The 27,534-nt window shown below is 42.0% G+C and overlaps 1 protein-coding gene and 1 pseudogene across 2 annotated transcripts in view; both read left to right on the top strand.

Annotated features, from left to right (window-relative positions):
• Nucleotides 1–17,364, top strand: part of ZBBX (zinc finger B-box domain containing) — a 427,325-nt gene extending 409,961 nt beyond the window's left edge. The window contains exons 18-19 of one of the 2 annotated variants that reach the window (XM_073626142.1): nucleotides 11,379–11,478; nucleotides 15,109–17,364. In XM_073626142.1, the coding sequence (XP_073482243.1) occupies nucleotides 11,379–11,478; nucleotides 15,109–15,205 (197 nt within the window). In that variant the 3' untranslated portion in view covers nucleotides 15,206–17,364. The remainder of the gene's footprint in view (nucleotides 1–11,378; nucleotides 11,479–15,108) is intronic. The other variant, XM_073626141.1, reaches the window with a different exon arrangement.
• LOC141141949 (U2 spliceosomal RNA) lies at nucleotides 9,509–9,642 on the top strand (annotated as a pseudogene).
• Nucleotides 17,365–27,534: the final 10,170 nt, after the last annotated feature.

Below are 27,534 nucleotides of genomic sequence, written 5' to 3'. Positions count from 1 at the left end.
GTGTGGTCAGATGCTTTGAGGGCAGAGGAGAGATCTAGGGTCTAACAGACCCCAGTTTTTTCAAAAAAGAGTACCTGTCACTACCTATTGCTATCATAGGGGATATTTACATTCCCTGAGATAACAATAAAAATGAAAGGAACAGTTTTAAAATAAGATAAAAAAGCAAAAAAATAATAAAGGAAAAAAAAAAAAAAAGCACCCCTGTCCCCCCCTGCTCTCGCGCAAAGGCGAACGCAAGCGTCGGTCTGGCGTCAAATGTAAACAGCAATTGCACCATGCATGTGAGGTATCACCACGAAGGTCAGATCAAGGGCAGTAATTTTAGCAGTAGACCTCCTCTGTAAATCTAAAGTGATAACCTGTAAAGGCTTTTAAAGGCTTTTAATAATGTATTTAGTTTGTCGCCTCTGCACGTTTGTGCGCAATTTTAAAGCATGTCATGTTTGGTATCCATGTACTCGGCCTAAGATCATCTTTTTTATTTCATCAAACATTTGGGCAATATAGTGTGTTTTAGTGCGTTAAAATTTTAAAAAGTGTGTTTTTTCCCAAAAAAATGCGTTTGAAAAATCGCTGCGCAAATACTGTGTGAAAAAACAAAAAAATTAAACACCCACCATTTTAATCTGTAGGGCATTTGCTTTAAAAAAATATATAATGTGTGGGGTTCAAAGTAATTTTCTTGCAAAAAAAATTATTTTTTCATGTAAACAAAAAGTGTCAGAAAGGGCTTTGTCTTCAAGTGGTTAGAAGAGTGGGTGATGTGTGACATAAGCTTCTAAAGGTTGTGCATAAAATGCCAGGACAGTTAACCCCCCCCCCCCCAAATGACCCCATTTTGGAAAGTAGATACCCCAAGCTATTTGCTGAGAGGCATGTAGAGTCCATGGAATATTTTATATTGTGACACAAGTTGCAGGAAAAAGACAATTTTTTTTTTTTTTTTTTTGCACAAAGTTGTCACTAAATGATATATTGCTCAAACATGCCATGGGAATATGTGAAATTACACCCCAAAATACATTCTGTTGCTTCTCCTGAGTACGGGGATACCACATGTGTGAGACTTTTTGGGAGCCTAGCCGCGTACGGGACCCCGAAAACCAAGCACCGCCTTCAGGCTTTCTAAGGGAGTACATTTTTTATTTCACTCTTCACTGCCTATCACAGTTTCGGAGGCCATGGAATGCCCAGGTGGCACAACCCCCCCCCCCCCATGACCCTATTTTGGAAAGTAGACACCCCAAGCTATTTGCTGAGAGGTATAGTGAGCATTTTGCAGACCTCGCTTTTTGTCACCAAGTTTTGAAAATTGAAAAAAGAAATAAACTTTTTTTTTTCTTGTCTTTCTTCATTTTCAAAAACAAATGAGAGCTGCAAAATACTCACCATGCCTCTCAGCAAATAGCTTGGGGTGTCTACTTTCTAAAACTGGGTCATTTGGGGGGGTTTTGTGCTATCTTGGCATTTTATGGCCTTCGAAACTGTGATAGGTAGTGAGGAGTGAAATCAAAACTTTACGCCCTTAGAAATCCTGAAGGCGGTGCTTTGTTTTCGGGGCCCCGTGCGCGGCTAGGCTCCCAAAAAGTCCCACACATGTGGTATGCCTGTACTCAGGAAAAGCAACAGAATGTATTTTGGGGTGTAATTCCACATATGCCCATGGCATGTTTGAGCAATATATCATTTAGTGACAACTTTGTGCAAAAAAAAAAAACAATTGTCACTTTCCTGCAACTTGTGTCAAAATATAAAATATTCCATGGACTCAACATGCCTCTCAGCAAATAGCTTGGGATGTCTACTTTCCAAAATGGGGTCATTTAGGGGGGGGGGGGGTTGTGTCATCTGGGCATTTTATGGCCTTCAAAACTGTGATAGGTAGTGAGGAGTGAAATCAAAACTTTACGCCCTTAGAAATCCTGAAGGCGGTGCTTGGTTTCGGGGCCCCGTATGCAGCTAGGCTCCCAAAAAGTCCCACACATGTGGTATCCCCGTACTCAGGAGAAGCAGCAGAATGTATTTTGGGGTGTAATTCCACATATGCCCATTGCATGTTTGAGCAATATATCATTTAGTGACAACTTTGTACAAAAAAAAAAAATTGTCACTTTCCTGCAACTTGTATCAAAATATAAAATATTCCATGGACTCAACATGCCTCTCAGCAAATAGCTTGGGGTGTCTACTTTCCAAAATGGGGTCATTTGGGGGGTTTTGTGCCATCTTGGCATTTTATGGCCTTCAAAACTGTGATAGGTAGTGAGGAGTGAAATCAAAAATTTACGCCCTTAGAAATCCTGAAGGCGGTGCTTGGTTTTCGGGGCCCCGTACGCGGCTAGGCTCCCAAAAATTCCCACACATGTGGTATCCCCATACTCAGGAGAAGCAGCTAAATGTATTTTGGGGTGCAATTCCACTTATGCCCATGGGCTGTGTGAGCAATATATCATTTAGTAACAACTTTTTGTAATTTTTTTTTTTGTCATTATTCAATCACTTGGGACAAAAAAAAATTAATATTCAATGGGCTCAACATGCCTCTCAGCAATTTCCTTGGGGTGTCTACTTTCCAAAATGGGGTCATTTGGGGGGGTATTGTACTGCCCTGCCATTTTAGCACCTCAAGAAATGACATAGGCAGTCATAAACTAAAAGCTGTGTAAATTCCAGAAAATGTACCGTAGTTTGTAGACACTATAACTTTTGTGCAAACCAATAAATATATGCTTATTGACATTTTTTTTACAAAAGACATGTGGCCGAATACATTTTGGCCTAAATGTATGACTAAAATTGAGATTATTGGATTTTTTTTTATAACAAAAAGTAGAAAATATAATTTTTTTTCAAAATTTTCGGTCTTTTTCCGTTTATAGCACAAAAAATAAAAACGGCAGAGGTGATCAAATACCATCAAAAGAAAGCTCTATTTGTGGGAAGAAAAGGATGCAAATTTCGTTTGGGTACAGCATTGCATGTCCGCGCAATTAGCAGTTAAAGCGACGCATTTTCGCTTAGGGCTGTTTTCACTTTTTTGCCAGTGGTTTAGACATTAATGGCTGTGTGGTGAAATTATATTGAGGGGACAGCAAATTTACACTGTTATACAAGCTGTATACTCACTACTTTAGGTTCTAGTAAAGTGTCATTTCTTCAGTGTTGTCACATGAAAAGATATAAAATATTTACAAAAATGTGAGGGGTGTATTCACTTTGAGATCCTGTATATACACACTATATTGTCAAAAGTATTTGGACGCCTGCCTTTATACACACATGAGCTTTAATGGCATACCAGTGTTAGTCCGTAGGGTTCAATATTGTGTCGGTCCACCCTTCGCAGCTATAACAGCTTCAACTCTTCTAGGAATGCTGTCCACAAGGTTTAGTAGTGTGTCTATAGGAATGTTTTACCATTCTTGCAGTAGCTCATTTGTGAGCTCAGACACTGATGTTGGACGAGAAGGCCTGGCTCGCAGTCTCCGCTCTAAATTATCCCAAAGGTGCCCTATAGGGTTGAGGTAAGGATTCTGTGCAGGCCAGTCAAGTTCCTCCACCCCAAACTCGCTCATCCATGTTAAAGACCTTGTTTGTGCACTGGTGTGCAGTCATGTTGGAACAGGAAGGGGGCCATCCTCAAACTGTTCCCACAAAGTTGGGAGCATGAAATTGTCCAAAATGTCTTGGTGTGCTCCCATCTCAGGAGTTTCCTTCTCTGGAACTAAGGGGCCAAGCCTAACCCCTGAAAAACAACCCCACAGCATAATCCCCTCTCCACCAAATGATTTGGACCAATGCACAAAGCCAATGCGGCGTGAGAGTCCTCGGAGAGCAAAGGCTCTTGTGCACATTGCTGGATTGAGATGGGGCTCAGGTAAGTATTAGTGGGAGCTGCTGCACACAAAAGGTTTTTTTACCTTCATGCATAGAATGCATGAAGAAACCTTGAAGTTAAAGTGATTGTAAAGACAGAAGGTTTTTATCTTAATGCATTCTATGCATTAAGATAAAAAGCCTTTTGTGTGCAGCAGCCCCCCTAATACTTATCTGAGCCCCATCTCGATCCAGTGATGTTGCACAAGAGACTGGGCTGCCCAGGACTCTCCTTCCTCATTGGCTGAGACAGCAGCGAAGCGCCATTGGCTCCCACCATTCAATCAAAGTCAGTGAGCCAACCAGGAGAGAGGGGGGGTGGGGCTGGGCCACGGCTCCGTGTCTGAATGGACACAGGGAGCTGCAGGTCAGCTCGGGTGCCCCCATAGCAAGCTGCTGTGTGGGCACTCAGCAGAAGGGACGGGCCAGGCTCTCCAAAGAGGGACCCAAGAAGAGGAGGACCTGGGCTGCTCTGTACAAAATCAATACACAGTGCAGATAAGTATGAAATATTTGTTATTTAAAAAAAAAATTAGACTTTAGTATCACTTTAAGAAGGACAAAAAGAAGGATAACAAATACCCAGTGTTGTCAGGTAAAGAGGAATACCCCCCCCCCCCATTTGATGTTGCTTGATGAGTTGCTCATCACTGTCACATAAGGACAGGAAAAGAGCCCTCATCCCTGTGTAAGCTCTAACAAGAACATCTCATAGCCTTTCCTTGCTCCCAGTGACAGAATGGAGACAATGCAGTGAAGAAAATGTTAGTATATTCTGCTGTGTGGGAAAATCACAGGTTGCCTTTAAGATGTGAACTTGTTAAGTGAAACCAGGCAAAAAAAAGATTTATTTGTTGGGCTGACATTTTCCCTGAGTGAAAGCTCAGTGTCCTATATTTAGTAATTGCTTCGCAGCCACATCATTGGACATTACCTACTCTTTTAGCCCACCTAAGGAACTTGTGAGGAGATATATATATATATATATATATATATATATATATATATATATATATAATTAATCAGAGCTACTATTAAAGACTTGTTTGTACAAGGCTCAGGACTGTCCTGCTTGTCCTTTATCAGTTAAATAGTGCAGGTAACTAGAGGTGCCTCCCACTTTCCAATCATGAAGTCTGTCTCTATCGCCATTAGGAATGTGTAGGTGGATGGAAGTGGTAAAGCTTTGCCCATAAAAACAGTACATTACTGTAATCTATATTCCCCCTCGGAACAGTGACTTCCTGGTATTAGTTATGTATAAAACTTAACTTTAATTGAATAACAGTACTATTTTTTTAATGTATGCAAATGAGTAGTTTTCAAAAAATGAATGTGGGTGGAAGTGCAAAATATAAAAATTAGATGCAGTTTAAGCATGGCATCCTATTTCTGTTCACTGTTAAAACTATGTGTGAAAATCCAGCCCACTGATTCCAGCACTACTACAACCCATGCATTGTATCAAATCATACATTTTACACATTTAAGACTGCCTATACTGATGAGCTCCTACTTGAAATGAGTTAATGCCCATAATGTATGCTGCTATTTGACACTTTTACAAGAACACTGTCTGTACTTAATGAAGCATTAATATATATGAAAGAGTGTGTGTCAGTTTACTGAAAATTACAACAGATCTGTTTATACAATGGTGCATGCTGTTAAAATGGGATCTGGCAGGGTTTTGTAGAATTTATATTTTAGCTTGTTTTCTGTGCATTTAAAACACCGCCATGCTCCTTCAGTTCTGGACACGTGTTTAACTTATCAGTACAAGTTAATATATACATGCTGAATATTATATTTTTGTTTCTAAAGATGTTTAAAGTGAAGCTGTCACAACAGATATAACAACATATATAACAGTGCCCAGTAGGAGTTGAGAAGGCAAGGGTTGAGTTTTTTTTTTTTTTTTACTATAAAGTAGTGGTGGTGGGGGATAATTGAATATTTCAAATAAATTCAGGTGTATGTACAGCCAAAAAGTTTTTTTTTTTAAATTTCTGATAGAGTAGGGAAAGGTTAAACCCCCTATCAGGATTTGTTTTGTTGTCTGTGTCCCACTGGGGAGATTTCTCTTCACGTCTTGTCTGGAAAACACAACAGGAAAAGAAAGGAAATCTCCTTAACATTAGGGAGATTCTTGTTTTAGTTGTCCCCAGAACATGTGTCCCTATTGGAAGATTTCCCCTTACTCCTTGCTGTCATAACAGCTCTAGAAGGTAGGATTTTGGTATCGGTTTACCAGACTTCAAAGTTTATCATGCTGCAGCCATGTTCTTTAGATTGCTGGAATGGTTCCTCGTCCGTTAACTAAACCCGCCACGATGGTGGAACAGGATATGGCGCTAGTTGACCTTCGTGCCCTGTTGTGGCGGGTACAGCTCTAAAATTTTGCACCTTGACGAGGATCGCCCCTTTAACTTTAGCAACGTTGTGTCTTTGGTATCCTTGTCGGGAGCGATATGCTCTGTCCACGGACCCCAGTCCATTAGCTTTCTTTTTTTTTTTTTTTTTTAATTTTTTATTTAGTGGTATGCGACATACAATGAAACGATAACTTCACAGAATATGTAGTGTAAACAAAGTAGCCTACATATGGACATCCGGTAGTATTATCTGAACAAAAGATAAGTAAACTCAAGATTACATAACAGAAACAGTTCAGTAAGCATGCAAAATACTCGGATACCCTGGGGGTATAGGACTAGGGCTTCGCCTTGACGGTGGAACTGAACAATTATGATGCTCTATGGATTCTCCCTAGTAGCCAAGGAGAAGTTGAGTATCTGTACATAGGGGAAGGGTGCTGCTAGGTGACCGACTGAGGTCGAATCATACCAAGTTTTTTGGGATTAAAATAAAGGAAAAGAATAAAGGAGAATAAAGAGAAGAAGAGAGAGTGAGAAAGGGGAATGAAGAAGAGGGAAAGAAGGAGGGTGGTATAGTAGAAGAGTGGGGGGGGGGTCAGAAGTCCACCTAGAGAGCAAGGACCGCCCTCAACTCCCCAGGCCAACTAGCGGCCATGAATAGGAGCAAGAGCCTCTGGTATTCAATGCGGCCTGGCTATGTCTCGCGGAGGTATTCCTCTGAGAAGCGGAACTGGGTCCAATAAAACCACCTGGTCTTATGTTCCTCGGATTTGTCCCGGATCGTAGCAGTGAGGTCCTCCATTCGTTCGATATCATTGACCCTTGCGAACCATTGGGCCACAGTCAGAGCAGACTGTTGCTTCCATTGACTTGGGATGCAAGCTCTAGCAGTGCTGAGTAGGTGTTTAAGAAGAGATTTACGATATCACTTTCCTGACATGGGAGTGAGGTTGAGGAGCACAGCAGCAGGGTCATTGTTTAAGGAAATATCTGTGAATTTGTGAATGTAGCGGAGGACCGGTTGCCAGAAAGTTTGTAGTTTGGGGCACTCCCAGAAGATGTGTAGGATAGTGCCAGTTTGTTGCTCACATCGCCAGCAGCGATCAGATTGGTTGGGAAATATTTTGGCCAATACGGCCGGCGTGCGGTACCAGCATGTGGTCAACTTATAGGAGATTTCTTGATATTTGCTGCAAAGTGACGATTTATGAGCGAAGAAGAGTATGCGTTCCTTCTGCGGAGTAGTAAATGTGATTTGTAAGTCCCTTTCCCACTTAGCTAGGAAGGGGGGTATATGGTAGCATGCATGTCCAACAAAGATTTGTAAGATCTAGAAAGGGAACCCCGAATTGGGCCATCACCCAGGCATATTTCCTCAAAGGAATGAAGTTGTCTAGAAAAAAACCTATATCTGGGTAGCGAGCTGAGAAAGTGGGAAAGTTGCCCCGCTCTCCAACTATCCAATGTGATGGGTGCCTGACCTGATGTCACGGACCCTGTAGGGATCCAACCCGTGGGTCCCAGGAATTGAGACGCACGCAGGAGCCCTTTCGGGGCTTGTCCAGTAAAGGCTGGGTCTGACATGCCTGGGGGGAATTTGGGATGTCCTATGATTGGGGTCATGGGAGACGGCGAAATTAGGCAAGGAAGAAAGACGAAAAAATCTATCCATTTCCACCAGAGAAGGGCCAATCAGCGGGTGAATGGTTATGTGGGGGTCAAGATGTTTACCCGCCCAAGGTAGACCAGCCAACGGGGCCCGTGCCATCTCCTGTTCTAACGTTACCCAGAGTTTCCCTTCCCTATGACGGCACCAGTCAATTACTTGGGTCATGTGTGTTGCAGTATAATAGAGAGCAGGGTCTGGGAATCCAATGCCTCCCTTCAGCTTCGGCCTAAGCAGCAACGCCCTACCCATTCGTGGGTGTCTACCCCGTCATAGAAACTTAATAAACCTTGAGCGAACTTCGTGAAAGAAAGTTTGCGGTAATTTGACAGGTAAGGTTTGTAGCAAATATAGGAGCCGAGGCATTGCGTTCATCTTCAGTACATTACACCGGCCAAACCAAGATAGAGCAAGGGGATCCCATTTCGTAAGGTCTGTTCTAAGCGTCGATAGGAAGGGACGAAAATGCACGGCAAAGATGTCTTTTGGATTTGCAGGGATTCTGGTACCCAAGTATTGAATAGAATGGGTGGCCCACATTAGCTTTCTTTTTTGATAATCCAGCACTCCCTGACAGCATTAGAATCGCGGCGTACAGTACTTATGATAGGGACTCATGGCCCACAGCTCGAACAATTGTGCACTCTGCATCAGGCTCTTTTAGACCATGTATGGGGGGTCCCTCCCATCCTACTGACTGGCTGACAAACCTAGGCTTTGCAAAGTATTGTAAATCCCTATATCTGTCTAGACAGATTCATAGATCTCTTACAGCTTTTGAGGGATTGTGTAGTCTCTCTCAGATTCCTTGTCACACCTTATCTTTGATTAATAGAGAGATCCTTTCCCATACCCATAGTGAATTGCCCACCTATAGAAGGCTATGGTCCAGAGATCAGGGGACAGAGATTCCATTAGGTGACTGGCACACCTCTTTTACCTTTACGCACAAATCTTCAATCCCTAGCTACGCGCAGGAGAATAATTACAAATTACTCTCTCTGTGGTATAGGGACCCAGTTGCTATCAACAGAATTTTTTAGAGCACCCCTGATACGTGCTGGCACTGTCATAGAATGAGAGGAACATATTTGCATGGATGGTCAGAATGTGACCATATCTGCCCCTTTAAAATGAGATCTATGAGAAAACTCTCACTTCCTCCCCTAAAATTGCCTTTCTATCTATCCTCCCCGGGCTCCGTCAAATCCCAAAAACCAAATCTCCTAAGATTCTTCCTTTCGGCTGCACGTCAGCTTATCGCTAAATTTTGGAAGATAAATGTTACTCCCCCTCTCCATATGTGGGTTGATATATCTAATGACACCATGCTCATGAAGGAGATGCAGGCTAGAGAAATGGATATGTGGGAAAAGCATAACAACTTATGGTATGTGTTGCTGCATCCCCCGAAGGGAGACCCCATGAGAGAGGGCGAACCAAGCCAGAAGGCCTTTGTCCACCCCCTCCCAAGACTTTCAGAGTAGGCCCGAGGACCCACACCCTACTCATCAGACAGTGACAAACGTGTATACACACACCAAACAAAAAAATACAAAAAAGTGACAAACACGGGGATGAATAAAAAGCTTCTCGGCCTTTTGGCTAAGATCAAGTGTAGAATCTGCTCTTATCAGTTTCCAGGAGGTGGCGCTTGCTTCCGTCCCTGATCTACGGCAAAGTGGTATCAGGGATGGTGGTTGCTATGCAAAACCTGCTGGAGTAAAGGTGACCTGGAGCGGTTCGTAGTCGAAAGGGAAGCCTTCTGATGGGGATGGAGAACCACAAGGTCTGACCCAGAGGGTCTGGTCCATGGCCTTTTGGCCTAGATTGGGGTAGCTCTAGATCCAGTCAGTTTTTTGGGAGAGAACACTTACTCCTCCTTCGGGGGGATTGGTTAGTATTTCCCGAATGTAATTAGGCAGGACCGATGGTGGGGCCTGATGGTAAAGGGCTCTCACCAAGCTTCCTGAACGCCATGCCTTCCTGGCTGGGGTGGGGGCTGCTGTGGTCTGGGCTGGGGGTCAGGGTTGCACGAAAAGCCAGTGGTGAATGTGCCCCTGAAGTGGCAGTTCAGGAGTGCCGTACAGTCACAGTGTTTCGGCACTTGATTTATGGCACCATGGTCACTTCACCACAACACATGTTTTTCGCACCTGCCTCTAGGGCCGAGCCTTTTGGCTAGGACCAGGGGAAATTTTTATTCCTGGCCGGAGGGCCGGCCATTGTATTACACAATGATCACTTTTCACTCTCCCACCTTCCTTCTCCCCACTTTCTTTTTATATATCCCCGTGTTTGTCACTTTTTTGTATTTTTTTGTTTGATGTGTATACACGTTTGTCACTGTGTGATGAGTAGGGTGTGGGTCCTCGGGCCTACTCTGAAAGTCTTGGGAGGGGGTGGATAATAGGCCTTCTGGCCTGGTTCGCCCTCTCTCATGGTGGTCTCCCTTCGGGGGAGTCCCACCTAGTACTTGGGTGGGTCTGTTTCGGCAGACCTTCCAGAGAACGGGGGTCCGTCTGGTTTCAGCTAGATGGACCCAAGTGAAGTACCTCAGTCCCTGTCTGGAGCCTAATGCCCCGGGGGATCAGGGTAAGGTCCTTCCCTAGTGGAGGATCAGTGTAAACACCCATTGTACGTTTTTGTGTTTCACTCTTTATGTGTGTGCACTTTTTTTGGCACCGGGTGGAAGTTTTTGGGTGTGTTTTGCACTCCACTGGCTTTTCAAAATAAAAAAAGTGTGGCTGCATTATTCTACCTCTGATAAACTCTGGAAGAGACTTCTTACATGACCTGGATATGCCCCACTATGATGCTGTACAGGATTTTTTAACCCCATTTCGGTCTAGCACCCAGTGGAGGTACCTCAGTTTGGATTATCATCATGGAGACAATATGACCTATATATAATCTGTAGAAATGTAATTAGGAATGCTGTATTTTCCATTCTATCCCTCTTCTTTTTTCCCTTCTACCTTTTTTTTTTTTTTTTTCCTCTATACTCTGTTATTTTTTTCTCCACCTGATCTATCCCTCCAGTCATCATATTGAATAGTTTTATTGTCAATTATGGCACTCGTGTTGTCATTTTATGTAACTTTGATATATGTTCAACATTTTTTCCCCTTCCCCTTTTTTTATCTTATGTACCCCTTATTGCCTTGTTTTTTGTTTGTTCTTTCTCTTTGATTCTGATAAATTTGTGAATAAAGATATATTCAACCTAAAAGGTAGGATTTCCCATCATTTCTGCCTCGCCGACAGGCAGAAACTCTTCAGTAGGGACACAGACAGCAGTTAAGATTTGGTAACAGACTTCCAGCAGAGATAGAGAGTCAATCAATAGTAAGTGAATTTAAACAAGCTTGGAATACAGTATGTCAAAACAAAAATGTTTTTTTAAAAGGCAGATTCAAAGGACTACTTATTTCTCTTCTGTGTTTCTGTTTTAGATGACATGAAAGTTCTCCTGCTGGGGTCTAGTGATGAACAATTTCAGCTTTCTAGACACAGAAGATTTAAAACTTCAGAAGATGGCACTCCTATGAAGAGGTCAGTGTATAGGATAAGTATCATTAAATTTATTTCCAGCTATAGCTATTATTCCTACATTTAAAAAAGCAAAATACATTCCGTTTGTCGTCCCTCGGCTAGAAGGAAAGCATTAGGAACATTTAAAGGTTTGCATTTTCCAGTTTTCTGGCAAGCCTAAAACAGAAGGTTGTAAATAGTTAATTGATACAGTCTCCTCTAATCAGTTTTTTCTTTGAAATGCCCAATGGCTTGGCTGCTTGTATGGATAAACGCCAAAGCACTGAATCAAAGGCAAAGCTGTTGCTCATAGCATTCAACTCAGAAGGGGACTGGTAATTTGCTGTGGAGAAGGATGCAGAGGATGCATTCTTGTTGGGCCTTCTTATTTTTTTATGCTGGAGGAGGTGGATATGCATTGTAATTCTCTCCTAAAGTAAAATCCTTAACTTTTTTCCACTTTCATTTTTTCATTAAAGTATCAAGAATATAACAAATGCTTTGATACATTAACAATTAGATGCAAGGAGAGAAACACAAAAGAACAGAATAATCAGACATTAAGAATAACAATCAGATCAATAAGTGAGTATGTTATTAACATAAGTTCTCAAGACAGGAAAAATAGAATCCTATTGACCCCAATGGAACCATACTGTCAAAAGGAATTGTTCTTTATCCTATATCCTACAAGGGGGGATAGGAACCAGAAGATAGAATTATGGAAGTTATTTTAAATTTTAACATGCAGGAAGAGTATGTTCAATGCTTGATAAAATCCTTCAGAAATGTTGAGGCTCTGGGATGTATCAACCAGGCTTGCCAGGTCTTTTTAAATTTTTTGGTGGTGAAGTTCTTTGTGAGCTAGTATCAGTTCATAATGAGCTTGAGTATTTTTTTTCCCACTTGTCAGACCTTAAGAATAACAATCACATAAACCCTTAACTTTAACCTTCTTTTCAACACTTATCCTAACTCTTACCATTGAAACCTGACCCTAACATTTAATCCACACTCACACTTAATAATACCTAAGGTAAGCCCTTAAAGTGATAATAAACCCTCCGTTATATAAGCAGTTTTTGCAGTTGATTTGATCAATTACTGAGTGTGGAGCTTCCTTATCTTTTTATTCTTGCCTATGTTCCTGTTTAAGCTGGTACTATAGTCACTGCCCCAAGTATTCTGTTTCAGGATTGCTCCTTTCTTTTAATTCATCTATCCATTGATAAATCCATCCTATACAGCCACTGTTGAATGCAGGGACTAGAGCTGTGTCTTCCTACACTGTGTGCATCAACAGAAACACAAAGCCCTATAGCCTAGAATGGCAAGGAACTCCCTTGCTCTTCAATTAACTCCTCCCCCCCCCCCAGCCAAGCAAACAGTGACTCAAGGCTTCACTGTCCGCTGTTAAATCTTTCCTGTGAAGACTGGTAGTTCAAAGAAAGCAGCAGTGAGAGAGCAGGAGCCAGCAGAGTTGAAATTTGTAAACTGCATGTGCTGGAGTAGGAATTTTAACAAATGGTTAACTGGGGAATGTTTATTGTATTGTACTTAATGTGTTGAGATAAAATGCTGAGGGGTTAAAGGATAACTAAAGACAACTTTTTTTTTAGTTTTGGATAGAGGGGATACAGTGTGGGCCGGCTGCACAGAATTACGTATATAGACGTGATTCCACTCTTCCAGGTAGGGGGCGTGCATGCACCCCCCAGCCTGGCTGTGATCCATCACAGCACATGCCAATAACCAGGTGACGGCCAATGATTGACCCCCAGCACACGATCATTGGCTCCAATCTTCCCTGAACACAGCTCTGTGAGTGTAAACAACACAGCTGTGTTCAATGACAGGGGATCTCGTGGCTTTTTCCCTTCTATTAGCTGTTATTTCCCCCCAGCATCAGTTAGTGTCAGATTGGCTGCTGCACTTTTGCAGTCCCGTTATAAGTAGCTGATCACCGCCATTACTATAAAATAAATAAATAAAAGTTCCAGTATATATCACATTGTTTGTAGACACTAAAACTTTCATACAAACCAATTAATATACACTTATTGGGATTTTTTTTTAACCAAAGACATGTAGCAGAATACATTTTGGCCAAAATGTATTAAGAGATTAGATTTTTTTTTTTCTTTTATGGGATATGTTTTTTTTTTTTTTTATAATTGTCTGTTTTTTTAGTTTATATCACCCAGAGGTAATCAAATACCATCAAAAGAAGGCTCTGTTTGTGTGAAACAAATTATATAAATTGGGTACAGCCTTTTATGACCGTGCAATTGTCAGTAAAAGTAGTGCAGTGCTGAATAAAACCTTCTGGAGCTTAAGTGGTTAACCCACTCTATTTACAGTTTACCATTATCATTGAAGGTGAATGTAAAGGAAAATCCCAAGTCTTGGGTTGTTCCCAGAAAAGTAATAGATGGGAAATGTTTAAATGGGGACACTAGGTCTGGTGACCTGGGGGTCCCCAAGAGATTTCCTTAATTTGCAGGGATTTCCTCTCAATTTCTGTTTGGCTATGGGACAGGAAGTGAAGGTAAATGAGACAAAGATGGTAAAAATAAACCTTACAGGGCTTATAACCCTCCCTTATTCTATCCAAAATGGAAATAATAAAGTTTTGGCTGTAGTTCTACTTATATATTACTTTAACTATTGCTCTCAACCCAAAAATCCTTAATCTTAATACTAACCTAAACGTATCCCTAAACCAACTCCTAACACTGAACTAACCCCTTTCTGCAGCATATTTTGCCTATCTTGTGCTGGAAACAGTGGTACCAGAACCTCACAGCGCCTATGCTGAAAAGTAGCAGCACCAAGATGCTGACACTTAACTGGATGAAGATGACTTTAGGTGCCCTGAGGAGTATAACTTCAATATTGTGGCCCTTGTATTATCTGCTGTGCACTTTATTCATGTCTGGGCCATTTTTAGTTTGTTTCTGTATCCTACACCAACACTCCAGATACAATTCTTACTCTGTAATAACCATAGCCAAAATAATTGTATATACACCAGTTCTTAGGCTCCTTCCTGCAGTCTGTGAGGCTATTTTATGAAAATATGATCAAAAGCTTAGCCATTGCCCAGAGAAATAAATAAGTTAGTATATTTCATTGTCCAAGAAAATGAAAAAAATCTGATTGTTTGCTATGGGCAAGAGTTCCAATTTTGCTTTAGTTTTCACAAATCAATCCTTGTGTGTTTGGTTTATGAAAAGAGCTTGGTTAAAGTAGGAAAACAAATGTCCTCCACAGCCAGCAAGAAGTATGCTGATAACATGACTAGTGCTTGAGGGCTTGCAAATCGATTACCTAATTACTGTCTGCATGCTTACAATAGAGAAAATTCAGAAACTAAAATGACTAACTTCTGGTTCTTTGATAACAAAATAACAGTATTTTTTATGTAATGGAAGGTCAAGTCAGTTTTTGACATTGGCACATGGGAGATCAAATTCCCAGTGAACATATCCACAGATATAAGGCTACAATTTTATGTACAGCTTTATGTATAGCCATCAAATGTTTGATAGGTTGGTCACTTTTTAACCACAGTCACATTTAAGAGAACGGCATGGCTTCTATTATTTGAGATGGTGCTTTATTTGATCTATTTTGACTGCTTCTTGTCAGATCACCAGTGCATACCCTGGAAAGATGTGCAGGAGAAAGTGAATCAGATGATGAAGAGACCCTGCAGGACAAGCTTAATGTACTGTCACTTCAATAGACCTCAAGACAACAATAAAAGAAAAAAATGACATATGCTGTCCATTTTAGATACTACATAATGGTGTATGACCACTGCAGAACATGCTGCTTTTTTCGAACAAAGCTTTTTTTTTTTCTTCTTAAGTGTCAGTTTGTTGTTTTAGGCATGGTATATATGAATTGTAGATACTAAACGTTTATTTTTTTTTTGGGCAGAATATATGTGTTCTGTAACTGGATGTGTTTATTTTCCAAGATTTTTGATGGATTATCAACCATAACAATAAAATGTATGTGTGTGTGTGTATATATATATATATATATATATATATATATATATAAAATTATATATATATAATATTTTTTTTCCTAATTTGAAGCAAAGATGCTTTTTCTAATATATTAGCAAACTGGTGATCTATTGTATGTGTTTATTACCTAAACTACTACAAAAACAAAGCCTGACGTTTTGTGTGTTTGAAAGAAGTATAGACCAATAACTGTCCTGGTTCAATTTCTTTTATTTTGTAGAAAATAAAATTGCCCAACTTCCATGAACTGTCAAAAGTTGACAGAATTCGCAGTAGTCAGGAGAACGGCAAGGAGGAATCGCTCCTTTTCCTGACTACCACAGCTTCTGTCAAACTTTGGCAGTTGATGCTAAATGGTTTACATCATTTTTAGATTGTAGTACAATTTCTCAGGCTTGCCCATGTCAGGCTCAGTCGTGCTGCTTTGGAGTTCTTCCATACTTCCCTGCACCTTCCTGCTCTTTTCCACAGTCAGTTAAAGAAAGTTTGTGTCATAAACCCCATTCATTTAAAGGATTTGAAGAACATGATCACTAATTTATGGGTGCATATATTGCTGAACACAATGCAGTGCTGCTCACAGCCTTCACTACTAGTCACATTGTCATGAATGTTTACTGTGTGTATTTGGCTTTCAGAGACAGTACAGTATATTTTGTGGCAATTTGTACTCATACAATAAGTTTTAGACCAGGGGTGCTCAACCTTTTTTTGAAGAGCGAGGGCCACTTAAGTGGTTTGGTAACCAGTCACGGGCCAGAATGAACTATGGGGTTTTACTGCCCCCCCCCTCCAACAACAAATTTAAATGAGCCCTTACTGTCCTGAGCCCCCTATAAGACTACTTTCACACAGATCCGCTGCGGTTTATCCATGCTTTTATGCCTTGCAGGTGTGGTGCACCAAAACCGCAAGATATAATAGAAGTCTATGGCTCAGTGCAGCTAACCCTCAGGAAAGGCGCAGGTGCACTGTGCTGCCTAATAGTTGTTAATTTTTATGATTAGGTGCTAATATGCCCATTGCAAAAGCACAATGTATGTGATATTTAACACACCAATCTTTTCCTCTTCCAGCTTCTGCTGGCATTGCTCTCCAGGCTGCTAAAGAGGTCCCAGGCAACGTGCACTTGGTATCAAGTTCCTTTTTTTTGTACGCTCTTTTCCATTCACCCTTCCCCTCACTACATACTTCCCCCCCACCCCCATTCTCTCTACCTCCGTTCCCCCTACCTTCTCACACACTAAAATTTGCCATATCTACAGTCACTTGTCCTGAAAAGAGTTGTTGATACCCAATTTTCTATGGTTTTGTTTGTGACTGCAGGGACATAATCCCTTTATCTACACCCAACCCACATTAGACTTGTGCACTCTGAGTATAAGGCTGGTCAAAGATGGTTCAAATGTCAGCCAGTTCAGCAGGAACCAGCTGAGATGCGAACCATGTGTGGCCAGGCTGACTATACCAATTTGATTGATTGATCAACCAGCCTACCGCATTCACTTGCGATTATCACTAGTGGCTGCTATTGCCGCTAGCAATAATCACTCTTCTGGTGCGGGTGGCTTTCCCTACTCCCCCCCCCCCCCCCCACCTGGAGGACACAATGTCTAGGCAGGAAGATTTCCCTGCCAGCGCTGTCTTTGTTGATGGGAGAATTGTGCAAATTTCTTTCCTGCAAAAAATTTGCACTGTCTATGACCTGCCTTGTCTGTTTTTCATATGGTTATGTATCACCTGCTTTTTGTTTCCAGTTTTGTTTTCTTCTGTAAGGAATGTGCATTTATTGTTTCATTTTTTTTTTTTCTCTTTTCAGAGTTTTCTTTACATGATTTAGTGTACTGTGTTGTGTAAGTCTGCATTTTTGTTAAAATACCATTAAATAAAGAATTTATAAAAAAAAAAAAAAAAAAACAACTTTTGTTGGGTTTTTACTGCTACCTTTAAAGTAAAGATAGTTTTCCTGGACATTCCGTGAGGAAAACAGGGACATAAACAGCAATATAAAGCTCCTAGGAGTTCTTATTTTCTCCTACTCTAATGGGAGAAAACAATTTTCCTGTATGTATCTCTGTTGGACATTTACCTATACTTTGTCTAGTTGATGGTTTAACTCTCCAGTGTCTACCAAAAACGGAAATATTGAACTATAGAATGACCCTTTATTGCAAATCTTCTCTTATTCCTTATCTTTCTGCAAATACCTTGTTGCCTGGCTGTCATGCCAACTTCAATGTTACAAGTCACTAGCCCAGAAAAAAAAACATTCAGATAAGAACTTTATTCTGTCTTTCCTATTCAACATGCTTGTTCTGGTTCAGAGAATCAGAGAGTCTTGAAGCCAAAGGGATATCAAACCTGCCAAGCATATAGAAATATTAGAAAGAGGTCAGCAATGGCAGCCGCTATATTTCTCTTAAAGTAGACATGTGCAGGACTAAAAAATTAGCTTTGTTTCATTTTGATTACATAGTTAAACAAATTTGTTTAGTTAAATTTGTTACATTTGTTTCATTCGTTTTCAGAATTCTTTTCATTAGTTTTGTATTTGAATTTGAAAAATTCAACCAAATTCAAAAAAACCTGACTGTATTCGAAAAAAATTATTGAATTGATATTCAAATTTGAAAACGTATTCAAATTAAATTTTTTTTTTCCATTAAAATGCAGCTGTTGTATTAGGCTATTGATACTGACTAGAACCCTCCCACACAACCATTGAGATTTACAACCAACTTCCACACCAAATTCAAAAAATATGGAACGAATCTTCCAAAAACATTGGTCCATTTTACAAGACCCACACCTCAAATCTACTATCACAGCATGACCCCTTATCTCATATAGACGTGCCAGGAACCTAAAAACCAGAATTGCCCCCAGCAAAATAAAATAAAATCCACCCACTAGTGCTCCATTTAAGTTTTTCAATATCCAAGGCATGTACCAATGCCGTAAGCCCCTATGCCTGACTTGCTCACATGTAACCCACAGACAAAAAGAATTCCACTCAAAAGGAAAAACATATTCCCTATCTGATTTTTACACATGCTCATCCGAGTTTGTGATATATTTCCTGTCCTGTCCATGCGGCCTATTATATGTAGGCCGAATGATCCGTACACTATGAAAACGATTTGGGGAACACAGACGTCTAGTGGACGCAGGGTCAGACAAACATTTCCTAATTCATCATAAACATTCCTCTCATGATCTTAAATTTTGGGTAATCAAAGCCATACCCAATACTTTTCCAGCAGCAGAACGCTACAAACGCCCGTGTGCACGGGAATCCTACTGGATTTACAGACTAGATGTCCTTACACCGGGAGGGTTGAATGAGGAGCCTTTACTCTAAATTCTTGTTCAGCAAGCATTCTTCCTTCCCTCTCAAAAAGACAAGTCACATTTAGATATATATTATATATTTTTTTTATTCTCTCTCTTTTTTGAAATCCAGTTTTGTTCATTGCCTAACATATGTTCTGTTTTGTCAGTAACCATTTTAGGTCCATGACCCTTACGGTCTTTCCCCTCTTAGACATCCTTCAATAAAGAATAGGCTTCCCATCAATTTGGGCAGAAGCCAAATTAATCTGTCTTTGGCTTGTGGGAGAAAACCAGAGTACCCGGAAGAAACCCACATAGGCACAGGGAGAACATGCAAACTCCATGCAGGTAGTGTCTTGGTTGGGATTTGAACCAGCGATCCCCTTTTACTGCTAGGCGAGAGTGCTACCCACTACGCCAATGTGCCGCCCTATACTACCCTATACTGTGCCACCCTATACTACCCCCCACCCCCTTCTTTTCTACCCCTGCTTTATCTCCATTGCCATGTAAAAAAAGCTCATCTTTGGTCACATGAGCTTGATCAGTCCAATCCAGCCTGACACACCAGTGCCCATTCTGTAATCAGAAGCCCCTCCTATGAGTGATTGCCATGGCACCATATCAACATCCCCTGGCTGAATGGACTATAAAAACCTCTCCAAACATGGTCACAACTACTGCCTGATGAGGGAGCATGCATGCTCAGAATGCGCGCTCCTCCCCACTCTCTCACCATCCAGAAGTGATGTGTCCAGCCACCCCTGAGCCGAATCTGAGAACCAGGAAGCGTTGGGGTAATCTCTACAATATTGTGAGTTTAAAATTGTCTGTCCTATATTAAAATGTTTTTATCACTCTGCACTTAGATGGCGCTTTGTTTTTTACTATCTACAGAGCCCCTTCTAGCTTGTTATGAGCCGGCAGCCATCCAGAGTCAGCCCATCTGTGACCATCTACACACCTCTTGCTGCATTTGAACTCTCATGCATGGACTCCCCACTATAGAGAGTAGATTAATCACCCATTTCTCTCTTTGAGCCGACAGAGCACACATAAACATTTGTATACAATATTTCAATAATTACTTGCTGAATCCTCTTAGCAATAGTAGATTTTGATGCTGCCTGTCCTTTTCTAGGACCTTCAGGCAACACAAACAAAACATCCATTTTCCGAACCTGAGCAGTATCCCCCAAATAGATTTTGAACGTTCTCACTACATCCAGAGAATGTAGTGACTTTTCTTCCGTAAAACAGGGTTCCGGAAAAAATGAAGGTAGAACAATATCCTGGTTTAGATGAAAACCTGAAACCACCTTCGGTAGAAAGCTAGGATGAGGACGCAATACTACACTATCCTTGTGAATGATTAAATATGGCTTTTTACAAGAAAGAGCCGCCAATTCTGATACCCTTCTTGCAGAGGAAATGGCTACCAGAAAAACTATCTTCCTTGTCAAAAGGACCAAGGGAATATGTTTTATTGGCTCAAAAGGCTGTTTCTGTAATGCCGACAGAACTAAATTCAAGTCCCAAGGATTCAGGGGTGCTCTAACTGGTGGGTTAAGCCACGTTACCCCCTGTATAAAGCTTCGGACCAAGGAATATGAAGCAAGCGGACAATGAAACAATACCAATAAGGCCGGGACCTGGCCCTTGATAGTACTCAAGGCCAGCTTCATCTCTAACCCCATTTGCAGAAAAGGATTCTACCTATGACATTCTTTCTGGGATGCCAACCCCTGCATTCACACCAGGAAACATATGCCTTCCAGACTTTATAATAAATGACTCTGGAAGCTGATTTTCTTGCATTAATCAAGGTAGATATCACTGAATCTGAAAGCCCGTGGTTCTTCAGAATGTGGGTTTCAATAGCTAAACCGTTAAATTTAGCATTTGTAAGGTAGGATGGAACACTGGTCCCTGCGATAGCAGGTCTGGACGTGGTGGTAGGGTCCATGCGGGCCCTACCACCATCTTTACGATTTCTACATACCAAGATCTTCTGGGCCACTCTGGGGCCATCAGAAGCACCAACTTATTTTCCTGCTTGATCCTGCGAAGAAGTCGTAGCAGCAGAATAGGAGGAAATGCATAAATCAGTGAGAACTGATCCCATGGGGGTCACCAACGCATCTGTCCCGCATGCAAGTGGATTTCTTGTTCTTGACACAAAGTTGTCGATCTTGTTGTTGAACCTGGATGCAAACAGATCTGTGTCCGGGATCCCCCTTCTTTGGCATATAGCCAGGAAGATGTCAGGGTGAAGAGACCATTCCCCAGGGAACAACTGCTGGTGACTTAAGTAGTCCGCCTGCCAGTTCTCTACCCCTGGAATGAAGATTGCCGATATGCACAGCACATGCTTTTCTGCCCAGGTTAGGATCTGGTTTACCTCTCCTTGGGCTGCACGACTTCTGGTGCCCCCTTGGTGATTGATATAAGCTATAATCAAAGGGGTGAACAGCGCTGATCAGCAGACATAAATAGGACCCTCAGAGGCAAAGTAAAAACTTTTAATTATTGTTAAAAAACAATAAAATGTTCACCAAGGCATACAGCAGACAATTGATGGTCATGCAGAGATTTGGATTAAAAGACTGACAGTACACTGTAGCCTATAAAAATCAAAAAGTCACGCTAAAAGCTAAAGGTGACAACAGGCAAATGCCTAGAAAACCTCATAGGAATATGAGGGTGAATAATAATCACTGAGTGAATAAGTTTTGTAGGAGTGCTGAGCAATGTACATACACACTGTAAAAATAAATAGAGCTAAAAATACTGTTAAATAAATGGGACACAGATATTATTAACTATGTCCGTGTGGAAAAATCAATATTGCATGACCCAATCAATGACAGGTGAGTATCTCAAATATCTATAGGAATAATATTGTGACAAATCTGTGATTATGAAAACTAAACCATAATTGATATAGGAAAATAGTAAAGAAATAAAAGAAAATAAACCCAAAAAAAGTCCATAGCTCAACAAAAACAGTATTGATTAAAGTCCATCCGTGTTAAGTTAACATGCATGAAAAATGGCTTGTCTCCAAGTGCTCTGTGAAATATTGTAACAAAATCTTGCTGTGGTGAAAAATAGAGTGCGTAGACAGACCTCCACCTCTTGGAAAAATTGCTGCCTCTTACCAGATAGAAATGGTCTCTTAATTACAGGAGACCCAAGGGGCGGATGGCTGCAACCCCAGCCAGGGATCTTTAAAGCAGGCACTCAGCGTCCAAATCCAGGGACTCTCTCCAACCAGCCTCAGCAAATATGGAAATGTCACCATGCAAAAAACAAAGTGCTCCACATAGCATAAAATCCAGCGTTTTATTGAATAAAAGATAAAGGTTGCACTTACAGAAACATTGTAGTTTAAAACGTATGAGAAAAAGCCGGCCGGCTCCAAGGTAACCCGTGTCTTCCGGGTGTGTGAATCGCGGTGTCGTCGGGACGTAGCTCCTCCTCCCTACGACGTTTCGTCACAACAGGACGTGGTCACGGGATGTACACTGTAGCCGCATGGATGACACAGGGGCTTAGGGAAACCCAGCACAAAGCCATTGTACAAAGAACACAGGAGCACCGCTGATGGGGGGCCCATCCAGGACCGTAAGGCCAGGGGTCTGATGAAGGGGGAACCAAACTGCAGACACAGGAACTGTTGGGGCCAGTATATAGCGGCCTCTCGCACTGTGTTCGAAGCGCGGAAGTGATGTCACAGCCTGGCGGAAGTCAGCCAAAGGAATATGAAGAGTATGGGCAAACCCTGCTGCTGGAGCCAATTAGGAACTGCCGATGTCAAGGGAGCAAAGAGAGTCACACATCGCCGACTGGAGACACTACATGTTTGGGGGACATGCCCCTTCTTCAGGTTATCTGATTAGTCGGGGCATGTTATTTAATTAGGTGCGACTGCCTGGAGGCTGATGCCCCTGGCACTGGAGAAAGAGCCCGAATAAAAAGGGGTCATTTACTCCTTTCCTTAACTGGCAAAAGGGTACTTTTCCCACTTGAAATCTGTTGGATATAATCGTCCAAATCATCCCCAAACAGCCTTACACCGTGACAAACGCATTGGAAAATCTAGCGCCTGGACTTTCTTGTTCCAGGCAGACAGGATACTGTTTTGCAGCAGTCTCGAATGAAACTGAGCATAGGGAACCACTTCGAATGACACCACCATCTTTCCCAACAACCTCATACAAGGGCGAATAGAAGGACCCTTCTTCGCCCTGACTACCTGAACCAGCTCCTTTATGGCACTGATTTTTGCCTGGGGTAAAAACACCCTCTTCTAGGTTGTATCTATAACCTGACCCAAGTACTCTAGTCTTCTTACTGGTTTTAAAGAAGACTTCTCTAGGTTGAGGCCCAAACTTAGGTATTCCTAGGTGACCAAGCTTTGGTCTAAGCGGGCTACTGACTGGTCTATTAAGAGCAGGTTGTCTAGGTAAGCTATAATCGTTATACCCTGGGCCCTTAATCTGGCTAGAGGAGGGACCAGGACCTTTGTAAACACCCGAGGTACAGTAGCAAGACCGAAAGGTAGAGCTACAAACTGAAAATGAAGTTTTTCCACTTCGAAACGCAGATATTTCTGATGAGAAAAAAAAAAGGTACATGCAGGTATGCATTCTTGATGTCTGTTGATGCCAGAAGTTCTCCTTGTAGGATGGAGACTACTGATCGGATTGATTCCATGCGAAAAAGATTGAATTACTAGGAACTTTGAGATCTAGAATGGGTCTGACATCTCCATTTGGTTTTGGAACCATGAAAAGGTTTGAATAAAACCCCAACCCCTGCTCTTCCATGGGAACCACCATGATTACTTTTTGTGACAAAAGTCGGTCCAACGCTTGAAGGAAAGACTTCTTTTTCTCTGGGTCTTTGGGAACATTTGATCTGAGGAAACGAGGAGATGGGAATTGTAGCAGTCTTCTCCCCACTCGAACGAGCGGGGGCGCCCCTTCATAAAGAGGCTTTAGCGTTCTGTCTTGTAGGTTTCCTCCCCCAGGAATTCTTTTGTCCCTGGGGTTGACTCTGAGTTTTACCTCTTGAACCTGACGGTGGAGGCCGTCGCGACTGCCTGGAGGCTGATGCCCCCAGCACTGGAGAAAGAGCCAGTTTAAATGAGGGACGTTTACTCCTTTTCTTAACTGGCAAAAGGGTACTTTTCCCACTTGAAATCTTTTGGATGTAATTGTCCAAATCATTCCCAAACAGCCTTACACCGCGGAAGGGAAAACCAGACAGCAGCTTTTTGCATGGCGCTTCGGCTGACCAATTTTTCAACCATAAGATTCTACGCATATGCACCAACCCAAGCGTAAGGGGAGAGGTCTGAAGGATAGAATCTCTAATTGTGTCAATTGCAAAACACAAAGCCGCTGGCAGCTCGGCTAGCTCCTGCTGTTCAGGGAAAACCTTGAGCACCTGTTTCAAGTGGTCTCTCAAGGACTGACATACTCCAATTGCCGCCACTGCAGGTTGAGCTACTGAACCTGCCAAGGAAAAAATGTTTTTTTAACAGAAATTGGATTTCTGTTGGATCCCTAAGCATTTGAGCATTGTCAACAGGACATGTCAAACTTTTATTTACAGAGGATATAGCAGCGTCAATTGCTGGTATACCCCACATCTTTGTAAATTTTCCTCCATTGGATAAAGTGTTGAAAACTTTTTAGGAGGGAAAAAATGTTTATCTGGGTGATCCCACTCAGAATATATAAGCTTTCCCAGCAATGAATAGATAGGGAAAAGTACGCACAACTTGAGGAGGCTTCAGTGAACCCAAACAAGAAGTGGGCTTTTTACCCGACTCAGTTACGGGTAACTTAAATGTAGAGCGGACCATTTCAGCAAGAGAATGCACCAGCAATTTTTCAGCCTGCGAATCTGAAGAGGGTCCTTCCCCACTTGATTCCTCAGAAGAAGAGTCCTCAGTCTCTTCCCGGTCCGTGAGGGGGATTTGTCTCCCCTTTCCCAGAGTTCCTCTGTTTGGGAGTCCTGGGTGGTAGGAGACCTAACACGTTTTCTTCCACTTTGTGAAGATGCGATTAAGGCCGTTAATCTTTCCTCCAATCCACTCATGGCTGAGGAAAAAACCTCCTGAGTAATATATACAAGGGCTGAAATGCCAGAAGCAGTTGCAGCCCCTAACCACAATGGCTCACCCTGACCAGCCTCCCTAGGTCTTTCAGGGGGAGATGGCGTTGCAGAGGGGGGGTCCTCAGAGCCTGAGGGAGATCCCTTTGAGCCCCAATTTTTCGGGGTATTTTTACCTCCCCTTCTGCCCATAGTGCTAAGCACAAATGCAGAGGTACTACCAGAAATGCACCTACTGCAAAATAGTTCAGCAACTGCCGCTGCTATCAAGGCTCGGTCTGATGCTAAGTAAATGTGCCTGGGAATGCCTGTGTCACCCACACTCACATGCCATCCATCTGCTCTGTATCCCTCCTTTAGCTGTGTGCACCTGCAAAAAGTGCACCTTTATAGCTATGCATAGCCCGCATTGTGGGTGTTTGAACCACGCTGACGCGGCACTGATACTCCGCCCCCCTCCTTCTACCACCCCTTCCGCCCCCCCTCATCTTAAATAAAAAAAGACAGTTTTTCCGCATGAGCGGGGGCTCCGATCCGACCGGATCGCACGTGGAGGGGGGGCTGGGGCAGAGGAGAGAGGAGGGCAGGTGGATGGAGAGCCGCCGTAATAGCGGTGGCAGAGGGAGCAGTACGGCATAACGCCGAGTGACCCATGGCCTCTAGCTGGAAAGAAAATGTGGGGGGGACATTTCTGAAAAGAGAAAACCCCCCTTCCCATATCCTACCTGGAGCTTGGGCTCGGAGGAAGCGTGCAGCTTGTGACACAGAGCAAGACTGACAAGCATGGAACAGGTATGTGCTCTTCACAGCCCCCTACACCTCCTTTCTGTGTTGCATAATCTCATCCAGGACTATATGGAACTAAAGGAGATCTAGTGCTCTCTGTATCTGGTTTAATATCAAATAAAAAGGTAGCACACTCACATAAAAGGCACTGAACCATGCCGGCGTGTCAGACAGATGGCATATTCCCACTAGTTTGAAGATCACAGCATTTTTCTTGTCCTTGTTTTTGTTTCTTGTGTTATCTAATTTTTAGCACATGAATTGCTGAGATATCACTTGTTTGTTTTGTTTAGACTTAAATTCACTTTTAATTCATTCTGTGTGTGGCTATTTTTTGCTCCTTAGGATTTAATGATACATTGTTGTATATTTATACACATTCAGTTTAGTATTTGTTCATTTGAATGCAGTTGCTCTGCAGTATACACGCGTTTCTATTTTAATGAAGTGAGTGAGAACACTTTTTGTGAATTTCTTATTTATTACTTGTGGGTTTTTTTTTTTTTACGCTGATCAAGGTTATTGATACTGATTTTTGCCCATTCCTCCTTGCAAAACTCCTCTAGCTCCTTTAAGTTGGATGGTTTGCGCTTGTGAACAGCAATCTTTAAGTCTGACCACAGATTTTCTATTGGATTGAGGTCTGGGCATTGACTAGGCCAGTCCAACACATTTACATGTTTCCCCTTAAACCACTCGAGTGTTGCTTTAGCAGTGTGTTTGGGGTCATTGTCCTGCTGGAAAGTGAACCTCCATCCTAGCCTCAAATCACACACACAGAGTGGTACAGGCTTTGCTCAAGAATATCCCTGTATTTAGCACCATCCATCAATCTGACCAGTTTCCCAGCCCCGACTGCTGAAAAACATTCCCACAGCATGATGCTGCCACCACCATGTTTCACTGTGGGGATGGTGTTCTTTGGGTGATGTGATGTGTTGGGTTTGCGCTAGACAAAGCGTTTTCTTTGGCCAGAAAGTTCAATTTTAGTCTCATCAGACCAGAGCACCTTCCTTCATACATTTTGGAAGTCTCCCACATGCCTTTTCACAAACTCAAAACATGTTTTTTTATAAAAGTAATGGCTTTCTTCTGGCCACTCTGCCATAAAGCCCAACTATATGGAGCGTACGGCTTATTGTCGTCCTATGTACAGATACTCCAGTCTCTGCTGTGGAACTCTGCAGCTCCTCCAGGGTTACCTTAGGTCTCTGTGCTGCCTCTCTGATTAATGCCCTCCTTGCCCGGTCCGTGGGTGTGCAGCCGTCTCTTGGCAGGTTTGCTGTTGTGCCATGCTCTTTCCATTTGGTTATGATAGATTTGATGGTGCTCCTAGGGATCATCAAAGATTTGGATATTGTTTTTATAACCTAACCCTGACTTGTACTTCTCAACAACATTGTCCCTTACTTGTTTGGAGAGTTCCTTGGTCTTCATGGCAATGATTGGTTAGTGATGCCTCTTGCTTAGGTGTTGCAGCCTCAGGGGCCTTTCAAAAAGGTGTGTATATGTAATGACAGATCATGTGACACTTAGATTGCATACAGGAGGACATCAATTCACTAATTATGTGATTTCTGAAGGTAATTGGTTGCACCGGAGCTTTTTATGGGCTTCATAACAAAGGGGGCGAATACATACGCACATGCCAATTATTATCTATTTCTGAATAATATATTTATGTATATATTTTTCTAATTTTACTTCATCCATCACATGTAATTCAGATTAAAAAACATTGAATTAAAGGCTGTAATGTAACAAAATAGGCAAAAATCAAAGGGGGGGGGGG

This window comes from Aquarana catesbeiana, linkage group LG04, assembly GCF_042186555.1.
Source record: "Aquarana catesbeiana isolate 2022-GZ linkage group LG04, ASM4218655v1, whole genome shotgun sequence".
Lineage (NCBI taxonomy): Eukaryota > Metazoa > Chordata > Amphibia > Anura > Ranidae > Aquarana > Aquarana catesbeiana.
Note: the sequence above shows the minus strand (reverse complement) of the source record. Positions and strands in the feature narration are given on the sequence as shown.